This window comes from Onychostoma macrolepis, chromosome 17 (assembly GCF_012432095.1).
Source record: "Onychostoma macrolepis isolate SWU-2019 chromosome 17, ASM1243209v1, whole genome shotgun sequence".
In the NCBI taxonomy this organism is placed as follows: Eukaryota; Metazoa; Chordata; class Actinopteri; order Cypriniformes; family Cyprinidae; genus Onychostoma; species Onychostoma macrolepis.
In genome coordinates, this window is record NC_081171.1 from 1,111,961 (window position 1) to 1,129,411 (window position 17,451).

Genomic DNA, 17,451 nt, shown 5'->3' on the forward strand with positions numbered 1-17,451 from the left:
AGCATGCTGTGGAATCTGAGTCTCAGCTGTTTTGTGTGTTTTCAGGGTGGCTGTGGTGGTTCTTTACAGCTACAGAGACGATTATTACAAGATCCTGCTCTGATCTCTGATTTCACTGCCCAGACAATGAAGGTAACGGGGCGTTTTAAAGCTTTACAGATTCTGCCGTTAAACCAAACTGTTTTTATACGGCGGATTCGATGCCAAAGGCTGATGAGCGTCATCTGAAGGGTCCAGTCATCAATCATATTATTAACGATTCCTGTGAAATCACGATTAAATACTGTACAGTCCACAACTGAAGGAAATAAAATATTTTCCTGTATCACGTGTTGTCTTGCTTCTTTTTTTAAACATGAAAAATTAAGTTATTATTACTATTATAGTAATAGTATATATTTTGAATTCACTTTTTATATTTTCTTTTTTTAATAATCTTTACTTGTAATTTTAGTTTTTGTTATTAATTAGGTGTTTTTATATATTTCCTATTAGTAATTTTAGTGCTTCAACTTTAAATTATTTCAGTTAATTTCCAAGGCAATATTTCTCATTTTCTTTTTAAATTTTTTCAACTGATCATATTTTTATTTCAGCTTTTTTTTTAATCAACAAAAATGTTTTGAGTTCATGTGCCTCAGTTTTTGAGTGAACAAAACATTTGTGGATAATTTTGTCAATGTTCATAAGCTCTGATTAATTTTTTTAATTAATGTAAATATATTTATACAAATTTTAACATGAAATACAGATGTGCTAATTGAAGAAAAGTTGAAGCCAATATTTGCCAATAGTAGACTGAGAAATTTTGTAGGCTGTTAAAATGTGTTTTTTTACAAAATTTGTAATTTTCCCCCAAAATTACAAATATTATCAGATTTGTTGGGTGCGTTGTTATATCCTGTGTGAGCAAAGTCAGTAAGTTTCAGTCCAATGCGAAAACATTAACTAGCAGGAAAAAGTCAACATGACTTGAACACAATAATTAGGGTTAACAAACATTCACACAATTCATTTTTATTTCAAAAACAAGTGTACATGTTACATCTATTGGATCATATTGACTCGTGGCAAAGGTCAAATAAATAAGAGCCGATATAAAGCAGACAGACGGTTTATAAAATCTGTACAGCAGCTTTGGGTTTCTCTGCAACTTCACAGACCAGACAGAAATCAGTCACTTACTAGAGTTTAGTATTAATAAATAAATGTGAAAAAATAAATAAGATACTTTCCTCTACTATTTTTATGGTTTTTGTACATTTATCATTCGCTGTAACTCCCCTGCGAGCGACTCGGACTCAAGCCGACTATAATCATCATGTAATTGATTCAGACTAACGATGCTAACGAAGCTGCATCAGTTCAAGTGAGAAACGCTCTCAATACTAAATGAACTTGAAGTGTTTCCTCTAATAAAGTCCCATTTCATATTGTTCACAATGCAAAACATCTTCCTCGGCCTATTGATTGAAACTAAACTGCAAAAATGACTCGTTCTGAATTTTAATGAGCGACATCACAACCATTATTAACATATGACCTCTGATAAAGATCTGCCAATCACGACAGAGCTCGTTTACATATCTCTTAAAGAGACAGTATCAAAAACAGCCTGTTTAACAGAGAGAGCAAATGAATGAATGAAAACAAAAACTTTATGAACATGAATGTAACTCCCTTTATGAATATGACTCCCTACAAAACTAGGGCCAAAAACTGATCTCTAGAGAAGAAAATTAGTGATATATAAATTTATATTTAATTTCAGTTATATATAAATACTAATATTTATATATAAAACATTTATTTTAATATAGAAATATAAAATAAGAAATACACCTTTCTATTTGAATATATTTTAAAATGCAATTAATTAATTTATTCAAAAGCTTGGAGTCAGTGTATGTGTGTATATATATATATATATATATGTGTGTGTGTGTATATATATATATATATGTGTGTGTGTGTGTATATATATATATATATATATATATAAAACATTTTTTTTTTGGGGGAATGAATACTTTTTAGCAAGGATGCTTTAAATTGATCAAAAATGATGATAAAGACATTTATAATGTTACAAAGGATTTCTATTTCAGATAAATGCTGTTCTTCTGAACTTTCTATTTATCAAAGAAAACTGAAAAAATGAGCTGTTTTCAACATAATAATAATAATAATAAATGTTTCTTAAGCAGCAAATCAGCATATTAGAATGATGCTGAAAATACAGCTTCGATCACAGAAATAAATTACATTTTAAAATATATTCAAATAGAAAGCAGTTATTTTAAATAGTACAAATATTTCACAATATTACTGCTTTTGCTGTATTTTGGATCAAATAAACGCAGGCTTGGTGAGCAGAAGAGACTTCTTTAAAAAATTTTGACTGGTAGTGTATATGTGTGTATATATAGTTTTTAACATATTTAATATAATAAATATTTAATTTATTAATATATATTTGTTTGTGTGTGTGTGTGTTATGGATGGAAACAGCATTCCCTTGAGAAATGAAAACTGGTCATTGTGTACAGTGAAGAATGTCATGATGCTGTCTAGTTAGACGACTCACTAGGGTTTGGAACGGAGCTGAAATCTCAGGACTTGATCTGATCTGAAGCTCTTGAAGTTCAGTTTGTTATGAACACACAGGAACGTTCAGTCCGCCGCTCCGTCACGAGGCTTACAAGCGACTAACAACAAACTACAAGTAAAACACTTGAACGTATAGAAACGAATAAACAGACTGGAGAGGTCAGGAAACCTCAGAATATGATGACAATCTCTTTTCTCTGGTCTCTGAACAGTCAGAAGGTCCGTCTGGTTCCTCAACGTTTGGCTTGTTTCTGCATCATGGAATGACGCCGAAGCTCAACTGTGGTCCTGTTTAGTTTGGACGCTCCGGACATCATAAAAACACGAAATAAAGCAGGAGATGATCACAGTACTGGGTTGTTCTTGCGCTGGAGGCCAAAGCTCCAGGAGTCGCCGGCGTTCGGTGGAGTTTCTGGCCTCTGAAGAGCTGCGAGACCACGCTAGCGCTGGACGTGTCCGTTAGCGAGTTTAGCGCGCGGGATGCAGATTCGCTCTCCGTTAGCGATGCTCTCGCTCTTCACGCTCTGGAACTGACTCTCTCTGGACGGCTCCATGTAGACGAGCGAACTCTTGTTCACGTGTTTCTGCAGGATCACCGTCTGCCGGACAAACAGGAGAGAAATACCGCTCACATCACTGCGTTTGGATCTCCTGCCATATATATTGTTTTCATAAGATGATTCCAATAGCTCTATTTGGAAAGAATCATGCTAGGATGATTGGGGTGTGCAAAAAATAAGAAATGTTTTGTTAGGGAGTGAAAAAATAAAAAGAAATACGATTTGTTGGAGAAAATTAAACAAAAAATATTTGTTGGGGTGCAAAAAAATAAAAAAGCAGAAAAAAGTGATTTGTTTGGGAGTACTAAAAATAAACGAGTAATAAAAAAAATATTAGTTGGGGAATAAACTAAAATTATTTGTTGGAGAGTGCAAAAAAAAAAAGATGTACAAAAATGTTTATTAAAATAAAATAAATTATTTGTTGGGGTGAAAAAAAAAATAAAATAAATGATTTGTTGTGGGTGCAAAAAAAAAAAAAAAAAAGATTTGTTGGGAGTACAAAACATAAATTAGTTATTGGGGAAAATTAACAAAAAAATTATTTGTCGGAGAATGCAAAAACAACAAAAAAGAAAAAATGAATGATTATTTGTGGGTGCAAAAAAAATAAATGAACCTTAAATGAATATTAAAACCTTAATATATTTTTTATAAAATATATTAAAACTTTAAAAAGTCAACATGAAATCAAAACTATTTTCTTGTGATATTCCTGTTAACTGTAAGCGCTTCATCATCACTGATGTTAAACTAAGGAAAAATAGTTTTCTCATTATGTATTGTTTGGCTCAGAAATGCGTCACATGACAGAATTTAAATGGGCTGCAAATGAAGTTCATGTCGACATAGAAAGCGCTTGTTTTGCAGGAGTGTTTTTAGTAATTATGATGATGTATGATACTCATACGCTGCAATACTTCATTTCATGACGCATTCCTTCATTCCAGCTTTAACGGCGTTAGTTCTTGGGTAACGAGTTCGGAGTCGCTCACCTTCTTGGGCGCGCCGTAGCAGGACATCTGAACCCAGTTCTTCCTGCGGTTCACCAGAACGGCCACCAGGAGGAAGATGACCACGGCCAGCAGGATTCCCGCCAGAATCCAGGCCGCTGATTGGTAGATGAGCGTCATCTCCGTCTGGCTCGGGACGTCCCGCGAGAGACCTTCACCATCTAGATGAGAGAAGATTGACATCAGAAGCCATCGAAAAAATAACATGAATAAACTTACTAAAAATATAAATATAAAAAAAGCTAAATTAAGGATTATTTATTCTGATTAACAAGAATAAAACACTAAACATTCCTCATTAAAATGTAAAACTAAGATAGTTTGAAAACAAAAATAAAATGCTTACTAAAAATTAAAACATTGATTAAAATGAAACTAAAATGCAAATTATAATAAAAATTTAGCATTAAAATAAATAAATAAAATTTGCAGCACTGTATTCCCTCATCTGATCAGCTGGCATGCGTCTCGTATTGTTCTCAGATCAGTGAGACGCTCGTAAGCCTGCGTTTATGATCGTGTCATTATCAGACTGTAATAATTACCTGTGACGCTGTGGAGCGGAGGAGCGGCGGTGATCCGGCTCTCGGTGACCGGCGCTGACGAGCTCGTTATCTCTGCAAACACACGACATGATCGACATCAGCATCATTCGGCTCATTTCTTATGGAGAAAAACAAGCTTTAAGGGATGAAACACGGAGGAGAACAATGGCAGGCTTTTTCCCTGTGAAGGAAAAGCTGACGGAGAGATTTGCTTGTTCTTTCCTCACATTCATGTTGAACAGGAAACATGCGAGTGAACCGATATCGCAGGAATGTTCTCCTGGCTGTAGTGCCATGGAGACTCATTTTACAAACATCAGGCATATATTCTAATGCAGGGATTCCCAAACTGGGGTTTGTGAATAAAAACAAACAAAAACGTAATTACCGTGAATCATTTAAAAAAGAAATAAAATAAAAAAACTTACTAAAATTGAACAAATTACAAATAAATTGTAAAAAAATAAAAAGAAATTAAAAAATAAAAAATAAAAACAAGAATAAAATATTCTAATTAATAATTTAATTTTAATTAGATATTAATTAAAACAAAAATATTTAATTTTTAAATCCTAGCAATCAAAACAAAACATTAAAAATTAAAACAAAATATGTGTCTAAAAAGTTTAATTATAAAAACGTACAATTAAAATAAATATAAAATTTTAAAATACAAATAAAAAAAATCACTAAAAATGAATCACAAAAATATAAAATTAAAATAAATACATTTAAAATATAAGCAATCGGGACAGAACACAAAAATTAAATAATGAAAATGTAAAATTAAAATAAATAATACTAAAATAAAATGCTTATTAAAAAAGTTAAAATAAATAATTACAAAAATAAAAACAATAACAAAATATATGTTAATAAAAATAAACATAAAAATTTAAATAATTACAATTTTTAAATGACAAACATGATAAAACATTAATTAATAAATAATTAATTAATTATAATAATAAAATGTCAAACTTATCAAATTAAAACAGTAAAAATAATTAAAATAACAAAATGTACAATTAAAATAAATAATACTAAAATAAAATGCTTACTAAAAATTAAAACAAAATATGTGTCTAAAAAGTTTAATTATAAAAAACACAAAATTAAGTAATTATTTATTCCAATTATTATTATATTAATTATATTATTAAATGCAGCATCTTATATTGCTTTTGCCAAGACTGTGCAATAGTAATTCTACTCCACTTTTTCCCATGGTAAAATCACTGTAGAGCGACTCTGATCAGTCTGTGCAGACACACGTACCCAGCATGCATTGCGGGCAGCACTGGCCCTTGCGCAGCACAGGGACCCTGCAGTCAGCGACCGGACACTGCTGTGAGAAGCACCGGACGCTCCCGTCGCGGCAGACGCAGCTGCTGCAAGCGTTGGGTTTCCACGAATCGCCGCTCCGCAGGATTTCTCCAGCGCTGGAGACGCAGAACTCCTGATGAACTCCGGGACGCGGCGGCTCCAGATCCTCCTCTGAGAGCAAAAACACAAACATGAACACAATAAATAGTGCTGTCAAAATTAGCACATTACTGCATGCGATTACTTTTTCCAGTTTAACGGTGTTAAAAATATTTAACACAGGGGTGGGGCTAGAGTTGGCTCACAAATGCTGCTTCTGTCTCTTTTTTCTTGAGAAGAATTGCGTTTATTTAGACGCAGAACATCTTTACGACCACATCAAATGGGAGACTTTTCAGATGCGTGCTCCAACTTCACTTCAACACCAGATGTGAGTCAAACGAGCGCGGAAACAGTAACGAGGTGACGAGGAGCTTCAGAAGAACATCAGTGAACTGCGATCACATGAGATGTTTTCAGGCTGCATGTCAGTAAACATGAATCTTCCTGTCCTGTCAGCCGTTATACATTACATTTAGTCACTTAGCAGACGCTTTAATCCAAAGCGACTTACAAATGAGGACAATAGAAGCAGTCAAAATCAATAAAAGAGCAATGATATGCAAGTGCTATAACACGTCTCAGTTCGCTTAATGCAGTACACTAGCAAGAGTGCTTGTAACACGTACTCTTCAATTGCATGCACAAATGCATTGTATTGTATTGTGCATTGTATATCATTTCATATTAAAGCGCAATTATATATATATAAAAGGTTGTGGGAAAACATGATGCGTGTCAGATCCGCGTCACGTTCAGCAGCGGCAGCTCTTAAAGTAACAGCAGCCAAATAACCTAATAACCAGCTGCTGTGATCTCTGTTCAAAGAACAAAAGAAAAAAGGAAATCAATAACTTTTTATAGCTTTAAGGATTCATCTATATTTAATTTAGAATTCAGTGTTTGATAGCTTTATACAATTTCTGTATATTTCCTACTTGCTGAAGGGCACAGGTAGATAAATTTGACATTTATTATGAATGAATGAATGAAGCATTTATAAGCATTTAAATATATTATAATGGGTTTATGTGAAGATTGTTTTAGATTGGTTATTTTTAAAGTCTAATAAATGTTAAAATTGATAGCTCTCATTTATACTGTAATGTTGAATGGCTATAGTCAATGGTCAGTTTCATAGAGACTTCAGTATTGCTCGCTTTCAATCATAAAAAGATGCCACTAAAGAAATATTAAAAAATATACTGTCTTTGTTGTTTGTACATTAATTTGAATATTGCATGTGAAATTATTGCAATATTAAAGTATATTTAAAAACTTTAATGGTAGGTGAGATTAATTGCGATTAATTAGTTTAAAGCTGCAGTCCGTATCTTTTTTTGGTTAAAAATTATCCTAAATCAATATTTGAGCAAGTACATAACCAGCCAGTGTTCAAAACTATCGTCTTACTTTAGCCGATTTCACAATGGATAGCTTATAATAATGTTTTCTAATTTGAGTGATACGGGTAGGTTATCACGGGAAATTCGAGCATGGCACTGCGTCATTACGTCACGTCTGTAAACATAAAGAAGTTGTCCCGGCTACTAAACTATCGCATGTGAGGATCCTGCAGGAGACGGATCGTTTATAGCCTTTTCTCACAGCAGCTGGAATAATTAAATGCATCATTTTGATGGCGGATCGTAATCCAGAATGGATTATGTGTTTATGAAACACATGTGACTTAAATTAAATTGTATTCCAATTTTAAATGTGCTTCTGATTACAGATGGCCTGGGATTACACAAGATTTGTATTTTAAAGAAAACCAGTTTGAAGGGAGCATAATTTGCTTTTTGGATTAAAAGAATTTCTTTATATGAAATTCGAATGGTGTGACAATTAGAGATTAGACTGTACAGAAATTGAAATCTAACGCTAATACACACTACATACATGCAATGCTGATGTTAACATTAACAATTTGAGAAAAAAAATATAACAATAATAATAATTTGCACGGTTTGATGTGATATGAGCTAACCGATCGTTAGATTTAATTACCATTGGTAGCGCGATTTATTGTAATGCTTTTTTCCTCAGTTGGTCAGAACAAAGGTGGCAGACTTGTTACTTACTTGTTCAGATGGCAATACACGGTGAAAATTCTTATTTGGGTCATATATTCCAAGACGTAGGCTAGAATCTGTGATTCCTAAGTACAGTATCCACAGATTCATCCGCACTGGAGCCGTGCCGGAGCACAACCCACATAATGAAGATAATTGCGCAAATAACTGCAATTGCAGGTTTCAAACAGAGATGGCGACAAAGAGGCAAAACTTACTTTTTTGCAGCTTTGAAAATTTTAAATTGATTGACAGCACTAATAATAATACTGTACATCATCCATGTGTTTGAGGGCTGAGACATGTTAAATGACGCCACATGTGTTTGGTGGCCTGCGGGTCATGTGTAATAAAACGACCCAAAACTAACCAGCGACAGGTGAGGAGTCAGCTTCTGTGCTCCTTTTTATTACGTTTATTACATTTTATTATTCAATCACATCTTCAAAGTATAAGAGTTTTTTTCTATTCTATTTCTATAAAAACAATCAAAATAAAACACGTTCTAATAATTAATTAAGTTATTAAAATGTCAAATTAAAGTAAATAATTTAAAAATAAAAACAAATCAAAATAAAATGCTAAAAATTATTAACATTGAAATTGTCATAATTTAATTATAAAAATGCATTAAATTATTTATCATTAATTAAATAAAATAAAATAAAACAAAATACAATCTAAATAAATTTAACACCTTTTTTAATAAACTTTTTAAATAAAATTAAAATAATCTTTTCAAAATAAAAAAAACTAAAATAAAATAATTACAAAAGTAAATAATTACAAAATAAAAAAAGGTGTAAGTTTTCTTTTGGTTGTTTTTATTTATTTTCATAATAATAATTTAATTCATAATAATAATTTAATAAATTAATAATAAACAATTTAATAAATAAAACAACATGTAAAATATAAATAAATCTCTGTGAGTGTGTGTGTGTGTGTGTGTGTGTGTACCTGCACAGGTGTAGCAGCAGCTGTCTCTGCTCTGGACAGGTGTGTGACACAGAAGCGGAGGACAGGATTCAGAGTCACACAGCACTCTTCCCTGTCGACACGTACAGCTGGTGCACTCGTCCAGACGCCACGTCTCTCCCTCCACATACAGCTCTCCGGCCGGAGCGCGACACACCACCAGATCCAGACCCTCCGGCTGCCCGCTGCCCGACTCGTCTGACACACACACACACACACACCTAGTGAGCGTTTCATCTTGAGACTGAGGTGTTCTGGTCAGGTTGTGATCCGTATCATTTACTGAAATCAAGCTGGTTCCACACCCTCCAAAAATCTCCCAGCGGAAAATTTTTATCTATTTATAGAATGGAATATATGACTGCCAAACTCCAACTGAAACTGGACATTTTTATACAAAGGTGGACACCTGTCACTATGTATTTGGATGCATTGAAAATGAACTGATCAGTAAGGAACCTTGATCTATTACCAGGGAGCTGTTTCATAAAACAAGTTTACCAAACAAGCCAGGCTTATTTCAGTTAGTCTGAGAAAAACCATCAGAACAGAGCAGTGGAAACCAGTTTTTTTCTTTAGTTTAAAAAAAAAAGGTTTTATCAGGAAACGCTAATACGATGCATTTAGATGGTTCTGTATGTAATTAATGACTTCTGAAGAAATGTAATGTGATGAAGAATTGACAAAATAATCCAGTCGATCTCTATACATACAGAATCAGTTCTAGAGCCGGTGATGAGAAGTAATCAGACACTCGATTATCATGAACATCTACATTCACAAGGAATTTCTGTCTAATTTTCCAAGAACAATCATCAGCCAGGTTTTACACAAAAACATCAAAAATATATATTGAATACATGAAAAATGTGAGTCTATTTTAGGATCATTTGGATTTGTTGCATTATTTTCATCACAATCACATTTTCCTCACAGACTTCATATTTTTGTTGAAACTGATACATTTTATTTTTCAGTATTCACAGATGAATAGAAAGTTCAAAAGATCAGCATTTATTTGAAATAGAAATAGATCAATTTTATGTGTGTTTGATGAATAAACTTTAGTTTTTTGGTTAGGAAGTTACAGTACGTAAGCCGGCTGTATTTTATTTTACAATTTGACGGTTATTTAATTTCTGCTTTTCGTTCTAGATTCCATTTGTTTGTTACGTTTACCTGTGGCCACCTGAAGAGATGCTCTCTATGTTTCACTAATAATCTTTAATAAACATAACAGTTTTTGTTTTTGTAAATGGAGCGCTTGTTTGGTCCCCGACCGGATTTCTTCTTTAACTTGTTTGGGAATCCATCACTAATTCTATTTCTATTATGCCCTTCTCGTTCCCTAGACTCTAGTAATAGTGTTCATTTCTTTGTTTTTGAAATCTTGTGTCAGTTTCCACAAAAATATTGTGCAGCACAACTGTTTTCAACATTGATAATAATCAGAAATGTTTCTCGAGCAGCAAATCAGCATATTAGAATGATTTCTGAGGATCATGTGACACTGAAGACTGCAGTAATGATGCTGAAAATACACAGAAATTAATTACAGTTTAACAGATATTCACATAAAAACAACTGTTTTAAATTGCAAAAATATTTCAGATTTTTTACTGTATTTTTGATCAAGTAAATGCAGTCTGGGTGACTATTAGAGAGTGTTTTGTGTGTGTTACCGTCACAGCTGGGGCAGCACTGGTCGGCTCGGAGCACAGGGTGGGCACAGGTGGGCACAGGGCAGGTGATCAGCACACACATCTCTCGGCCGGCGTGACAGAAACAGTCTCGGCAGCCGTCGTGCCATCCGTCTCCCTCCTTGAAGCGCCGGCCGCCGGCGGTCAGACAGAAGCTGGAGGAGACGGTGACGGTGACGGAGGCACTGGTGCTGGAGACCCGTCTGTCTGCGTCTGAACACCACAGAAAAACACACAGGTTATGAATGACAGCAAACATCATAAAAACTACAGCGGACAAAACTGGTCACAAAAAATATGTCCGGCTCACAATCCAAACAACAACAAAAAAAGAGAGAGAGAGAAAGAAAGAAAGAAAAATAATAATTATATACTTTGCATAAATAAAATACTGTAATACAATCAGTGATATTTCAGTGTCATTGATATACTATTGCAGGTTTTATTAATATTGAGTTTGTTTTTATTTTCCATTTTTAATTTTATTGAATGTTTTAGTCATTTTGTTGTGCGTTTTTGTCATTTTTATAAATTTTTGTTTTTAAAATGTCTATATAGTTTTTATTATTATTATTATGTTTTTGTATTAATATTTTGAGTTTTTATTTAGCTATTTTCCATTTTCACTTTAGTTAACATTTTGTAATTTTGTTGTATGGTTTTGTCATTTTTATTAGTTTTTTAATATGCCTATTTAGATTTTTATTAATTTTCATTATGGTTTTTATTACTGTTTTTAGTTCATTTTTATTTTGTTATTTTCCATTTTTTATTTGATTTTAGTTAACGTTTTAGTAATTTAGATTTTTGTGTTGTGTGTTTCTGTCACTTCAATTATTATTATTTTTTTTTTTGTTTCTAAATAGTTTTTAATTAAATTTTCACTTTTAGTTTTTTAGTACTTTAACTTAAAGTAAACGAAAATGCTAAATGTTGCTTTTTTATATATATATACACTTTATTTTTTATTTTATATATACTTCATACTTTATTTCAAGTAACGCAAATGTTTTTTATGGTTTTAGTTTTAGTTAATGGTGATAAGCCTGAATACAATGATTTTTAAAATGTAAATCAGCATAAATTAAAGGCAGTAACAACTATAACTCAATGTATAAATACTTCACTATTTAAATGTCATTATGATAAGATCAGTCTAAAATGATAAGAGTATTAGTGTAATGTGAATATAATATCCTATTATAATTCCTGATTCCTGTCTCCAGCTGAAATAACACCCTCTAAACGTCTGATATTTTGCCAATAATGAGTTTATAATTATGCTGTGGATAAACTGAACTGAACGAAGCAGTTAAAGCAACACACACAACTGCAAGAAAAACCAAAGGCAGCGTTTTGTTTCTACATCTAAGTGTGTTTACCTTCTTAAAAAGGGTTTTAGTGCAGTTTTCACCTCTAAATATTTAAGCAGTTTTCTGAAAACTGGTCCAGATGTTTGAGAATAGCTGCTGTGCTTTTATGACGTGTGTGTGACCGAACACAGAACGAGCTGAAATACACTCCACAAACACACTGGATTTACAGACAAACACAACGAAGGCATGAAATGCAGTTGACGGAGTTAAAATAACCTGCCCTCAAACCGCTGCTGACCCGCTTTAACTCGAGCAAACACAGATCATCAGGTGAAAACAACTACACGAGATCACAGCGTTTAGATGTAAAAAACACATTCATCAGCTCAGACTGAAGCCATTCCACCGGATGAGTGATGATCTGAACCGGCAGCCTCGTATATAAAACACACACACACCATCCTACATCAGAAGTGAGGAACTAATCAGGATTTATAAAGCAGAAAGTAACATGAAAAAGCCAACTAAAACACTGATTATGAAAATGTAAAGAAAAATAGGGAATCACAATATGCATTAATAATACAATCTGCTTTGCGATAATTCCATTTATAATTCATTAAATATATATTCTAATTAATATACTAATTCGATTACTATGGCCTAATATTTATTATAATATAGAAGTGTCAATGTTGTTTTAGTAGTAACTATTATAATTTATAGTTTAATATTTTGAATTAGGTTTTTATTTTAATTTTTGATTTGAATTAGTTTTAGTAATTCTGTTGTTTGTTGTCATCTTTATTTGTTAAAATGTTATTTTGAATCATTTTAAATTTAATTAAATTTTAGTACCTGGTTAAACTAAATAAACTATACCTAAAATAAAGCGCAAGTATCTTTATTTCAGTTAAAGTTTATTTCAAGCAAAGAAAAAGTGTTTTTATGGCTTTATTTTTTAGTTGTCATTATAATATATGTGTTATTTCAGTATCACTGATATACTATTATAGTATACTACTAGTTACTATTAATAATTTGACATTATTTATTTTTTAATTTTGCTATGAATTTTGCTTTGAATTTCATTTATTTTAAATGTTATTAGTTTAGTTATTTTAGTATATAAAGTTAAAATAAATAGCGGAAATAAAATAATTTGAAGTTTTTAAATTCATTTTATGCCAGTTAATATTTTAATTATTTTATTTCAAGTAATGAAAATGTGTTTTTATAGTTTTAGGTTTATAATAACCCTGATATGCATATATAAACACACATTAAATGTTGAGCATAAACCAGACTCGCATATTTGTTCAAAGAGCACACTTGAATTTCCTTGCGGTTCTCCACGTTTACATGTTTATAAATTGCTTGTAGGAACATTCTGTACAGTGAGGCCTCAGATGAAATCTCATGACCTCTGACCTCTGCTCAAACGGTCCCACAGTCTCCTCATGCGTCTGCGCAGTCACTCACCTTTACACTCGCAGACGCTGCAGCCCTTTCTGCTCTTCTTATATCCATCGCTGCAGAGTTTGTCGCAGGTGAACGGTGGACAGCGGACGCAGCGGCACATCTCACAGCCGTGCTTATTCCTCCTGTGAGAGAAACAACACACAAACCATCAGGAGAGACTGCTCAACCGGCTCAACCAGCACTGGGCTAGTGAAAAATAAATATACTTAAATGTATTTGAAATACATTTATTTCATGCTAAATAAGTGTACTACAAATACATTTTCATATTTATGCACTTAATAAGATGTCCTGCAATTGTACTTTTAGTGTACTAAACTGGTATTTAAACTTAAAGTCTGCTAAATTGGAACAACTAATTTTGTACTTAATGCACTTTGTTTTGTGCGGAAGTACTGCTGAAGTACAATTAAAGACATACTTATATTTGATTGTGATAAATGGAACTATTGCAAGTATACTTCAGGAACACTTTAAATATTTTGCATTTAAAGTCCGATATTATTAAAAGACTCATCAAAAGTGACATTAAAACACATTAATATACACATAACGCATTACTGTAATCTAATTACTTTTCCTGGTAACGCGGTAATGTAATGCGTTACATTTTAAATTTATGTAATTTGATTACTGTTACTAATGAATAAAATGACGTTACAAATGCAGTGTTAAAAATATGAAGTAAAAATCATGTTTTGTGCATCAGTATGCCCTTTAATAAATCACCGGATATAGCGAGCTGCAATAAAAGGTTAATCATATTTCAAAATGTTGCACTCGATTTCACATATTTTAGTCTGGCATTATAGTTTGGGAAAAGTGACAAGTTTATGTCACAGTAAAAATATTAGTAAAAATAAATGACGCATCAGAATGAGATCCTCCTCTGGATTAAGCTGTGTCGCATCGCATTCTTCTTCTGAGGTAAATACAAAGCTTATTCCTCACAGTGCGTGATGAACTTGATGATTCTTTCTTTGTTTACAGAGGTGATGGGAGCGTTCACATATTTGCCCGTCTCAAGCCTGGTTTCGCGTGGATGATTATCTTATAGCACGCAATGTGTGTGGGCACATTATAGCTGAACTCAAGACGGGAAAGACTGAAACAAAACATCTAATTCTTGCAATGTTTTTGAGATGATAGTATGCTGATTTAGTTACTGCTTTGACATGACTACTGAAACTAAGGTCTGCCTCCAGAATCACCCCAAGTTTGAACCTTAGAGTCAAGGTATGCATTCACCTTGAGAACTTCATCTTTGTTTAAAAATGCAATGACTTCAGTAACCAGCATAAACCTGCTGATTAAGCTACGAAAGCGCAGCTCTTGACTGCCGCGTAACGCTCAGACGCACTTCAACTTCTGAAGACGGATGAAAGCACGTCTCACGATACCTCGTAATAATGCAGGACACTTTTATGCTTATAACGTCGTGATTCATTAAAGTTTCTGGTCGCTGGGAGCTGCTGTTTGAGGAGGCGCGATACACCGGATCCAGATGCTCAAAACGGTCTAACGGCCATCTGGTTCTGTTTTCCTCTGCAGAACATGGGCTTCATGAGTCCAGATAAAAGCAGCACCAGAAACATGTCACATAAAAATGATATCTTTATATAATACAAATATTTTTTATGTATTTCTATTTGTATTATTTTATTTTTATTAATAGTAGTAGTGCACCACCAGTAAAGTTCCTTAACTTGAGAGTCAGTGGCCATCATAATGCTCATTATATTTAATATTAATATGAAATAATAATATTTAATATTAAATATGATCATATTAATAAATAATTAATAATATATACATATGATTTTAAATATTATACTCATTCATATTATTATATTTAATATTAAATTTGGGGTAAAAAATATTAGGTTTATCTTAAAATTATGCAATTTTTATTATAAGTGTTACTTATAAGTATTTTATGTATTTATGTATTATTAAACAGTGCAAAATTCACACACACAAAAACTAAAAACAAAGTATGTATTATTCATTCTCAGGAAGAGAGAGGAAACTACTATTTGGTCAGGAAGGAACAATTAACAGCTCATGCTGATAATAATAATTGATATATTGTCTATAATTAGCTTACAGAAGACTTGTCTTCTTGTGTCTTCACAAAAAAAAAGTCTCATAATTTGGGACAAATTTACTTAAACAATAAAATACCATCATGTTTCACACACCTGCACCAGCCAATCAAATCACAGTGGACAAAACCAAGACCCACCTACATTAATCCAGATTCAGTTGCAATGTGAAAGTCAAATCTGAGCTGATGACTGAAAGGCTGAAGGTTCAAACTGCACGAGTTGATTTAAGAAAAATCACTATTAGGGCTGCTGATGAATCAAAGTGTCAGATGAAATATTAATGAATGAGTAATAATAGAGTCGTCGTCATAGATCACGGATGAAAGCTCATTAACGAAACAGCCAGAGGTCACTATACTGTCCGTCAGTTGTTCATGAATTAAACACGTGTGGAGACTGCTGACTCCACACATATTCCTTTACGTTCTGTCAAATCCAATGACATCTGAGCCCCATTGAGAAGGGGAAGCAATTTAAGACCCCCTTTGTGTGGAGTCCGACCCGTTCGACTGTGTAAAATGTCAATGTAAACAGCCGCTCGTCCGATGTCTTCATCATTCAATGCTTCATAGCCACGGCTCACATATTCCAAAAACACAATGTTAATGCTGGCACCATGATGAAATTATGGCTGGCAATTCACTGTCACACAAAAATTATGATTATCAACTTAGTAGTGTTTGTTCATAACAATATAAAGCCTAAACGTACACCTAAGTCATTTATTAACACTGGACCAGGGTTAGTATAGTTAACAAAAACTAAAACCATAAAAAACTCATTACTTGAAATAAAAAAATCTTTACCTCAGATAAAATAGGCTATTAAACTTTATTTTATTCGAGCTAGTTCGAATATGTATCACACTTTTTAGACAGAATTCAAACAGAAATTCAAAATTCAAACCCTGCGTTAATAATATTTTTATCACTTTTTTATCACTTTTTAGTCAGAGGATAGTACTGTAATTGACCCTAGATTATCATTATTGTAATTACTTCTAACTCTGGGTCAAACAATGTTTCACATTTGTATTTAGATAGTATTTTAACCTTGGGTCAACACTATTTTATCCCTGTGATAACATTATTTTAACCCTGGGTTAACATTATTTTAACCCTTTGATGATGCTGCTGATGTCACTTTTAACCCTGGGTTAACATTAGTTTAACCCTTTGATGATGCTGCTGATGTCACTTTTAACCCTGGGTTAACATTATTTTAACCCTGTGATGTGGTCACATTTAACCCTGGGTTAACATTATTTTGACCCTGTGATGAAGTCAATTTTAACCCTGGGTTAACATTATTTTAACCCTTTGATGATGCTGCTGATGTCACTTTTAACCCTGGGTTAACATTATTTTAACCCTGTGATGTGGTCACATTTAACCCTGGGTTAACATTATTTTGACCCTGTGATGAAGTCAATTTTAACCCTGGGTTAACATTATTTTAACCCTGTGATGTGGTCACATTTAATCCTGGGTTAACATTATTTTGACCCTGTGATGAAGTCAATTTTAACTCTGGGTAAACATTATTTTAACCCTGTTATCAGGCCACATTTAACCCTGGGTTAACATCAGTTTAACACTGTGATGAGGCCATTTTTACCTTGTGTTAACACTATTTTACC

General features: G+C 32.9%; 2 protein-coding genes across 2 annotated transcripts in view; one reads left to right on the top strand and one right to left on the bottom strand.

Moving 5' to 3' along the window:
- The window catches only part of eif2ak4 (eukaryotic translation initiation factor 2 alpha kinase 4), a 48,058-nt gene extending 47,733 nt beyond the window's left edge, over positions 1–325 (top strand). The window contains exon 39 of the mRNA XM_058749035.1: positions 46–325. Within this exon, the coding sequence (XP_058605018.1) occupies positions 46–103 (58 nt within the window). The 3' untranslated portion in view covers positions 104–325. The remainder of the gene's footprint in view (positions 1–45) is intronic.
- A 1,666-nt stretch (positions 326–1,991) lies between these two features.
- LOC131522657 (cysteine-rich motor neuron 1 protein-like) overlaps positions 1,992–17,451 on the bottom strand; it is a 60,737-nt gene continuing 45,277 nt past the window's right edge. The window contains exons 9-15 of the mRNA XM_058748277.1: positions 13,705–13,826; positions 10,889–11,119; positions 9,189–9,404; positions 6,007–6,225; positions 4,729–4,800; positions 4,166–4,344; positions 1,992–3,209 (exon numbers count right to left, since the gene is read on the bottom strand). Coding sequence (XP_058604260.1) covers positions 3,051–3,209; positions 4,166–4,344; positions 4,729–4,800; positions 6,007–6,225; positions 9,189–9,404; positions 10,889–11,119; positions 13,705–13,826 — 1,198 coding nt within the window. The 3' untranslated portion in view covers positions 1,992–3,050. The remainder of the gene's footprint in view (positions 3,210–4,165; positions 4,345–4,728; positions 4,801–6,006; positions 6,226–9,188; positions 9,405–10,888; positions 11,120–13,704; positions 13,827–17,451) is intronic.